Source organism: Aplysia californica, unplaced genomic scaffold (genome assembly GCF_000002075.1).
Source record: "Aplysia californica isolate F4 #8 unplaced genomic scaffold, AplCal3.0 scaffold00289, whole genome shotgun sequence".
NCBI classification, from domain to species: Eukaryota; Metazoa; Mollusca; class Gastropoda; order Aplysiida; family Aplysiidae; genus Aplysia; species Aplysia californica.
In genome coordinates this window covers 53,412-63,411 of record NW_004797559.1, presented here as the reverse complement: position 1 = coordinate 63,411, position 10,000 = coordinate 53,412, and the positions used below count along the sequence as shown (strand labels likewise).

Below are 10,000 nucleotides of genomic sequence, written 5' to 3'. Positions count from 1 at the left end.
CAAGTGATGGAATAGAAAACTTTGCAAACAAAATTAAAGCAAGACATGAGACATTCAAGGTGACTGCAATAAGACACACAGGTCAAGGGTCATGTCATTATCTGTCATCAAAGGTCAATTGCTGTCTCACAAATGATTTCAGCTCACACTTCTGATGTACACATATAACAGGTAAAAGGTAAAATCACATGATGTCACCTGCCCTTTCTTTCACCCAACAAAACAAGTAAAAATAAAATGAAATAAAATTCCAGAGGCACAGAAACAATGAGGAAAAAATCACACGTTGTGTAAACAATTCATGATCGAACCAGTGTAAAATAACAAAATGTATACAATCCATCAATTTGTGTTCAGCATTATAGGTGTAAAACTTTATGAGATGATGGAAGTAAGACTGATAACAAGAACAGGTCTGATTATGATTGGCTAAAACTCTAAGCTGTACAATTGCTGAAAAGCCAAGCAAATTAACACAAAAACGAGAGGAAGAAAGAAAAACCTCTAAAAAAATGCACATGAAAAACGTCTGGTTGAGGGCAAGCTCCCCGACACATTCATCCCGCCCTGTCCTGGCAAATGAGGAGTGGAGGGGGGGGGGGGGGGGGGGCCAGTTTGCCGTACGTCTGAGTAGACGTGGGTCTCAGCAACACATTTCTCCAACCCAGAGGCGGCCATCTTCCCCTCTCAGTGTCGGGTGAGCTGATGGGGCCATGTGCACCCTCAACCTTGCGTAGACCGGAGCGATGAGCTCTTGACTTCTCATTCATGGGACGCTGAGGTTCCTTAGTCATATACTTTTTCACATGCGTTTCATGAGATGTCATATCAGAGCACCCCAGGCTCATACTTAACAATGTTCACTGACGGGTCGTAGAAACCGGCCAGATAGAATGTGTTGCGCGGTGACTTCCCCTTGCGTGCTCTCTGTGCCACATATCTTTTGTAGGCAGGCCGAGAGAGGACCTCACACTTATAGGCTATCGTCTGAACATCATTCTCGTCTCCATGGGGGGATTCGAACAGGGCATTCTGGGGAAAGGCAGGCACCATATATAATATATATTCAAAGCTCAAATCATTTTCTAAAAGACATGTTGACAAAATAAATTACTTATCGCAATCTGTGAATAGAGATATTGGCCGAAAATTGACACAGGGATCAGATTTGCAGGCTTTCAACTGTTGCAATTTCCATGAGATTTAACATACCTTTAATCTTTTATACTGATAAATAGTAAAATTTCTGCTTATTAATTTGATGAATCTACATCCCTCAGGCTAAATTCCGAGAAGCGACTCATTTTGTTAGCACACCTCGCCTTTAGCAATTACCGTATAACTCGCTGTAAGCTTCCCATCCAACAAAGTCATTCGCTTTTACCCCACAGATCTCCCACCTAACTGTGACCTTGTACTCCAGTGGTATCTGGCAAGAACTCCTCACCACAAGAACAGTCAGGATGACAGTGTTAGTTTAGTTTTAGTAAGTTTTACAACACTTGCAACTTTTTCATGTATGTGCTGAAGATTGGAGGTGTTATATTGTTTTAGTAAGTATTTTACGGCATTTGCAACACAATCAGGTCAAATAAGTGACAAATGGGAACCATGTGGCCTAGAGGTTAAGGTGTATGCCTCTCATTCAAAAGTCCAGGGTTCGAATCCAGGTGGCGACCGAAAAATTTTCTTGTTTAAAATAGTCTGTTTTCTCCTCCTTTCCTTCTCTCTAGCAATGTTCTGTCGTCTGCTTTCGTCTCCACTTTCTACCTCCACCCCCTCACCTCATTTGCCCCCTCCTCTGGGCTCCTGGCTCTTTCTGCAGCCTTTCTACTGCTACTCCTTGGCTCCTTCTTACTGCTGTCTTTCAGCCACATCCCCGATCTTCTGATAGGAAAGGCCTATACCTAGCCTTCTCGGACAAGGGTGAAAAATCTTGGAGGTCCCGTGTGCAAGTTGCACAAGTTAAAGATCCCTTGGTGGTCTAAAATTGATAAGCGTTGGCTTCCTCCACCACCCGGGCAAAAATTCAAAATTTCCAACCAACTGAAAATGTTTAATGTGTCCCGTGCGCTCATATGACCGTATGCAGTTGTGAACACCGTAAAACATTTACAAAAAACCCCCAAAAAGTGCCAAAGATTATGTTTGGCATGGGGTTTTACGGCGCACGCAATTGCATACGGTCAAATGAGCGCGTGAAACAAGTTGGTTTTTTCTCAACAGTTCATTCCTCGGCCTGATACTGGTCAATATTTCAATTTAAAATTGTTAGAACGCTAAAAATCTAGTGTCAATAGGTTTTAGATTTAAATGTAAATTTAAAACAACTTTCTAAATAACATTAAAAATTTCAAAAATTTTTATAACTTTCCATAAAGGCCATTGGCCTTCATAAAATCTAAAATTGTGCTGGGAACAATGACCCCCCAAAAAATATCTACATTTTTTTCATTTAAAATATTTCCTTCGGGTCTCTCCGAAGTCTAGACATTCGTTTAAAATGAGCCTAATGGTAAAATCTGTGTCGCTGTATCGCATCGAAATGACACAGAACGGCTTCTCTTCTCCCTGAAGGAGGTATTTGTGTGTTAGGGCTGTGTGTCCGATGCGTAATTGAGTAAAAATGACTTCGTCTCTTCTGTAGAGGCCCGAAGGATTTCGCGGTCCCAGTTTGGGTTTAATATTGTGGAGTTTGTTATTTGTTTGTTTTTTCCAATGGCTCTCCCACAGACTGGAGCCGAAGATTAGTGTTACAAGAGAGTAACAAACACAAAAAAGAAGGAGTAGAGATAGATAAGGACAATAGATGTTTGATAGGAAAGAAAAAACAAACTACACAAGAGCACCCGCCAACCACCCACAGAGGAGTTATAACAGGGTAACATTAATAACAAACACAAAAAAGGAGGAGAGATCATGACGATAATTGTTTGATAGAATAGAAGGAGCAAACCACACCACAGCATCCTCCAACCACCTACTGACACTGTCCGAAAAAAGAGGAGAAAGAAAATGGAAAGTATTGAGGAGACAAGACAGATAATCTGGCTCATCCCAGAGAAGAGTACAAATACAGGAGTAGGTGTAATATGTGTCCTCAAAAAAGTGCAAAGCCAAAGTAAACAATAATAATACTATGTCCGTCAATGTCTGACAATGACCAACACTTCAGAAGAGGAGGATTTTTCTTATACAGTGGTAGAAGAACTGAATTTAAATGACTTGTGGCTTCAGCTATGGCCAATGTGACCATGCAATGGCGCAGAAGAGTTTGCCACATTTTGAGCATTTTTGCAGACCAGACACAAGATAGTTTATTTCCAAGGGGAACACAGTCCTTGTCTGTAGAGTAGTCAAAGGAAAGAAGTTTGGGAAATGTACAAAAGAAACCTTTTCGAACTCTACTTAGATTTGAACTGCAACCTTCTGTTTATCAATTTACATCGGTGATCTAATGTGCCACAGTGATTTGCAGAAGCAAAATAATTTTTTTTTAAAATACAGAGATGAAGATAAAACCAGGGAAGACCTTAAACCACCTACAGCTGAGAAAGTTTACTTTCTAACTTGATAAGATACACAAAAATATCTCAGGCTACAAATGAGTCTCTTATTCTTAGGTTAAATGTACTTATCCTTTCTGTGGTAAGTGGCCTACAAAACAAGTTATCTGTGTCTTGTTCAAATGGATAGAATGACCTTTCCCTCTAGTTGCAAGTCTTACCTTGGGGTCCCCGATCCTCTTGCCTCCCTTGGTTTCCTCTGGGTGGTAGAACCAGCTGACCTTCACCTTCATCTTGCCATTGTGGGACTCCCACAGACTGACGATCTTGCCGATGTATGGGTGCGATGTCTTGGTGGTAGAGATGAAGACAGCACTATCACCCACAGACAGCGTCATCTTGCCACGGCTGATGGCTTTGTAGAACTCTTTGCGAGCTCTCCCCTTCATTCCAGGACGTTTGGTGCTCTTCCCACACCACACCCACGGCTTGCCCAGGTCTGGAAAAAAGTAATAAATGATGTTTGTTTTAGTAAGGTTTTACGGTGCTCCCAACTGCATAAGGTCAAATGAGTGCCAAGGGGTGAATGTCAACAGAGAAGTCCAAACCTTGAATCAGGCTTACTCTGCTCACCTCTCTAGCCCCAACAGCACAAAGTCTGCATTAAATATCAACAAGACACACCGGAAATAACAGTTTACAAGACAGTGACAAACATACAAAAGCAGTACAGGTAAAATGTTGACCGTATGGATAAGGAAAGAAAAAGCAGCAGTTCCCCCTATGTTGTTCTGGCACAGTATGAGAATGACATTGATAAATCAGCCCATTTACAATTCTACAGTGCGTAAGAACATGCTAATATCCCCCTTTTGGGAATGGCCTTTTAGTCAGTAGCACTGCCCTGGAGGGGGGGGGGGGGGGATAAATGAAAGATTTTATTTATTTGAGTTGAGAGAAACTCAATGACAGAATAAATGTCATTAAGTGCTGCAAAAAAAAAAAAGACTTCATTTGTCTGAGGAAAGAGAAACATTGACAGAAGAATGATGAGTACAAGGAAAAAGTCAAACAGACAGACAGAAACAGAGAGGAAAAAGAAAATGAGGACCTACCAGCAGCACCGACTAACCATCCATTAACAGTTTTTGAGTTAAACAGAAATAAAATAGTTGTATAAAAGTATAAAAAATGTCACATATACACACTAAAGATTTCAGGCATAATGCTTTATTTGTTTCAGTTTTAGTAAGACTTTTATGGCACTTGCAACCCAATTAGATCAAATAAGAGCCGAAGATTAGAGGTGTTTTTGTTTTAGTAGAGGTTTTACGGCACTCGCAACTGCATACGGTCATATGAGCGCCAGAAGATCAGAGGTGTTACAAGAGAGTAACAAACATAAAAAAGAAGGAGGGGAGAAAAGGACGATAGATGTTTGATAGGAAAGAAGAAGCAAACCAGAGCACCCGCCAACCACCCACGATTAGAGGTGTTACAAAACAGTAACAACAAACCCAAAGAAAGAGAAGAAATAAGGATGATAGATGTTCGATAGGAAAGAAGGAGCAAAACACACCAGGGCACCCACCGACCACCCGTACAGAAAGTTTCATGGGACTAGACAACAAATAAAGAAAACAGAAACCAATTTCAAATAGCATTTGACAGAACAGAATTGCCTGTCAATAACTGAATAAAAGACAACAAAAACAGCAACAATTACCTGAATACTAAGAAAGCAGACAGCCTCTGCACAAAAAGATTAAGATTTGGAAAACCAGTTTTACCTTCACTCCCAGAGTCCTCACTGCTTGTGTCCTCCTCCTCCTCCTCCTCATCATCTTCCCCCTCGTCTTTCTCATCGCTGTCCGACTCGACTTTTCTCTTGTTCCCAGATTTCTTCTTCTCCTCTGCAGCTTTCTTCACATCTGACGCATCTGATTCCGTACGACGTCGTTTTTTCTCAGACTTCAAATTTTCCAAAGGATCTGGCTCATATTCTGAAACAAACCAAAAAAACCCCCAGAACTATTTAAGAAAGGGCCATTATTACAGCACAATATTCAGCTTGGGTATTTGTAAGAAAATGGTGATCAGTCTGTTTTCATGATCTTTGATTTTTTTTGTTTGAGTAAAGGGAAGCACATTGACAAAAAAATGGTTGCTTAGTACTGAAAAAAAAGACAAGACAGACGAAAATGAAAGAGTAAAGAAGTAAGGCCTAACAAAGGTGCCCTTTGAGCACTTTCATGTCTTGATCTGAGCACAAGAGAAATACATCAGCATGATAAAGGTCAGTTAGTTATGACAGCCTAAGACAGAGAGACAAAAATTAAGTGATAGAAAAGAAATGCAAGTAACAGTGGCATCTTACAGCCACCCATACCCACAGATGCATAGAGGAACTTATACCTCACAAAATCCTCACTCTGATTATATCACTTTTCTTAATTCTTAGAAGTCAGCACAACTATTGACTAGATGCTGCATTATCGTTTGGGGGGGGGGGGGGGGGGGGGTGTTCTTGTTTTTCTATTTTAAGACAAATATCTGCAACTGTTTCCTTCCCTTCTTTCTTTTTTTTTTCTTAAAATTTTGGTGGGTAATGCATTCATGTATTTTGAAACCTTTCTTTTTTCTGCTGAAAATGAAAAGGCTAACATATTTATAGTTCAAATTAAACTTGTTCCAATATAGCAAGGAAAAGAGTTTTAGTAAGCGTATTACGGCACTTGCAACACAATAAGGTCATATGAGTGCCAAAGATTAGAGGTGTTACAAGAGAGTAACAAAAAAAAAAGGAGGAGGAGAGATAAAGACGATAGATGTTTGATAGGAAAGAAGAAGCAAATCGCACCACAGCACCAGCCAACCACCCATGGAAAAGACTTATGACTTGTAAGAGTTAAACACTGTTAGAATCTGAACCCCGACTCAATTGGTATGGCATTCCAGAGGAGATTGTGATATTAAACAATATTTTGAATTGTACCATCAAAATTTGTCCTAGTAAGAAACCCAGCTTGGAGGAAAGATACAAAATAACTTTGTAAGCCATGAAATTCTGACACATATCCTAGACTCATAGTCCACAGCATTCTTTTGCCAGTGATTACAACAGCTCATTCAGGGACACAACTTAGAGTCTAACAATAAAAACAAAGACCTTAATCTTGCCCTGTCTTTTGATTAAAGTCTTGTCTTTTGTAAATTCTTTAAATACATTTGTTTATGACGTGAAATGTTTGTCTCTCAGGCATTATTTTTCACTACATCCTGGACCCCTTTTCTTCATTTCAATATACCAAATCAAAAACTGTTACATGGACTTAATTGTAGCTGTGACTTAAAAAGTACAGTGATGATACTTTTTTCGCAACATTTCAAGGCTTTTTGTTGATGCTTACTTTTTCATTTTGAAAAATAATAGATCTTTAGACACGGACAGATTATGGGGAGTCTGGGCCATAAGGTTCAGAGAGTGAGACAACTCCGTCGTACACAAATACACTCTTCAGCATCACAGACAAAGACAAGCACATAAAACTGAGGCAAAAAAAAACAAAAAACATTTGAAACATTCTTTAGTTTAGTTTTAGTATGTGTTTTACAGCACTTGGAACACAATTAGGTCATACAAGTGCCTACGGTTAAGGTGTTACTAGAGAGTAACATTAAAAGAGAAGGGGGAGGAGAGATAAAGATAACTGCAACCTTCAGAAATTAGGAATAACTGGTACTGGTAAATAAAAAGTGACTTGTACAAGTAAGGCAAGCGTGTACTGACCGATGATGGGAAAGTCTGGTGGCAGCAATCGGATGTGGTTGATGGGGATACGTCCTGAGTCTCCGTCGTCAAACTCCACGTTGACAGAGTTTGTGTTGTGAGGGTTGGGACTCGCTGAGAGAATACAGGGAGGAAGAGAGAGATTTGTTTTAGAACGTTTTATGGCACTTGGAACACAAATCATAAAAGTGCCGAAGATTAGAGGTGTTACAAAGGAGTAACTAACACAAATAAGAAGGAGAGATAAGGGCTATAGATGTTTGATAGGAAAGAAGGAGCAAATCACATCAGAACCCCTGCCAACACCCACACAAAGTACTGACTGATTAAGGAACAGGAAGCTGAAGAGGATACCCAACCACAGCCTCTCAAACTGCAGTAGGTTGCTTCTGTTGCAGCCAATAGTTTCTCAACACAATAATCTGTACAGAAAGAATAAGAAACTAAAAGACAGAAACACATGCAGACAGGCGGTCAGAGACAGATGAATAAACAAACAGATCAAGACGGACTGGTGGATAGACAAACAGGTACCAACAAGTGGACAGAACAGGCAGACAATAAAAAAACATATTGCATTCATATAGCACTCAACTCCGATTAAGATATACAGGCTCTTAGAACTTTACAATAAAATTGTAAAGCATAAACAGTACATTGCGCTCAGTCTCAAAATTTATTGGGCCTACATATATCTCTCATTAATCTAAAAATAAAAACCAGATAGACAAAAAAACCAGACAGACACAGAGGAGACACAGTACAGTGGGCGATGCTCACTCTTTGCCACAGTGCCCGGGTAGAGACAGGAGAACTGTTGACTCCAGAAGGCACAGACGCGAGTGCCCTCCTTCAGGTACCGCAGACTGCCCGGCCGGACGTCTATCACCTAGGGAGCGATAAATTATAAAAGTTGAATTCTTAGAAGTCGGTATGTCTACTGGCTAGATGCTGTACTATTGTTTTGTCTTGTTTTCCTCATTCACTATAAATATCTGCCTGCCTGTACAGCAACTGTATCCTCATATATCAAATCTTCCTTCTTTTCTGAAAATTGTGGTGGGTAATGCCTGCTTATAACTTGAAATCTCTTTTGTTATGCTGAAAATGCTCATGTTTATTATTTCAAACTTAACTTGCTGTGACAAAACAGGGAGAAGGCCTAAGATTTGTAAGAGTTAAGTATAAACCCCATGTCTTTGAGCATCATGAGGATCACAGCCCACGGTTTTCTGTTTCTGTAAGACCAAGCACCGGCTCTACTGTGACCACAGATGTGACCCTGGATTGATGTCACAAGCAACCATACTGCAGGCTAGATTGAAAACCTCATTTCTAACAATATCTTGTCTCGCTGTAAATCAGAAAAACAACATTTTAAGCAATGATTTCTGTTCCAACCATCCAATCTCAATAATGCTTTGCCCATTCGTTGAATACTGAGAAGCCCATATCAAATTGCGACAGAAAAACAAGGGCATTCTCCACTTAACCTCTTCACTGCTGTTTGGACATACACACTCGTTTACAAAACTGGGTCTCTGCTATTCTTTCCAATGGACTGAAGGGGACGTTTCTGGAGATATAATTACATTTTTAGTTGTTAATTCTGAAATAAGGGGAAAAGCCTTTTGGTTTTGTCTTAATATTCTAAAAATAAATGAACATCCAATCTTATCAGGGCAAACGTAGAGAGAAATATCTCAGCAATTAAAAGGTTAACTACTATTTTCACTCAAATGGCAGCATGCTAGGTGACCAGTCTGTCAACCACTTACAGCATCTTTGAGGATTTCCTCCAGGCTGAGAATGTGTGGCCGACTTCCTCTTTGACCGGCGGTCAATACACCATAGCTGGGGAGGTAGATGGAAAGGTAGGGGATCACAACATGGCTGAGAGTTTTGCAGGTTGGAGAGAGTCTGGTTTTTTTGGAAAAATTAGAGAGGGGTGCTAAAATAAATATACAGAAACAATAACACTATTGTCATAACACTTCATTCATTAAAGTTTATTAGCGGAGTGAGTGAATAACACATGCAACTTTTGGAGATGGATGTTTAACTCGGAGGTCCCGCCTCTTCAATAACCTAACAGTGTTGATAGAGGCGTTAAACCCATACAATTTCACCATTTTTTTTCATTGACTGCAAACACTTTGAGTATTTGACTGATTAAGGTTGTGCTCATTACATTCAATATTCATTTGTTTGGGTAATAAATGCAATGAGAAATGTATGCATTTTTTCAAAACTGTATACCTTTTTTTTGCACACCTCTCTTCTCTATAAAACTTCACAACTCTATGCATCCTAACAATCACAGCCCACTGTTCCGTGTTCCTATAAGACATAGCTGATCCTTGATTTTACACACTACCTAAGAGAAGCTTGAAATGGGGGTCTGTGTTTTACTTGCACAATTCTATGCGTGAAGTCCCATTAGTGAACTCATAATTAGAGTAATATCTGTTTAAAATTTTGTCTAAATGAAGTTATGTCAATGGGATTTACTGTGAAATCTATTTATATCTCAGAGGAAAACAATGAAAGAGCTGGTGAGAGGGTCAAGAGATGGAAGAGGATGAAATAAGAGTTTGGGAGAGAACAGAGAGAGCACAATGGAAAAAGAGGGGGAAAGAAACATACAGACAGACTGACAGAGACAGAAAGATGCAGAGAAAGAGTGAGGGAGGGAGGGAGGGAG

At 39.9% G+C, this 10,000-nt stretch overlaps 1 protein-coding gene across 1 annotated transcript in view; it reads right to left on the bottom strand.

The window, feature by feature from the left end:
- LOC101859870 (serine-rich adhesin for platelets) overlaps positions 1-10,000 on the bottom strand; it is a gene marked incomplete at its 5' end in the record, with an annotated part of 61,780 nt that overhangs the window by 1,338 nt on the left and 50,442 nt on the right. Inside the window, 6 exon segments of the mRNA XM_013084381.2 lie at positions 1-1,032; positions 3,728-4,005; positions 5,297-5,509; positions 7,297-7,410; positions 8,077-8,185; positions 9,075-9,150. The exon segment at positions 1-1,032 is cut by the window's left edge and continues 1,338 nt beyond it. Of these exon segments, the coding sequence (XP_012939835.1) occupies positions 829-1,032; positions 3,728-4,005; positions 5,297-5,509; positions 7,297-7,410; positions 8,077-8,185; positions 9,075-9,150 (994 nt within the window).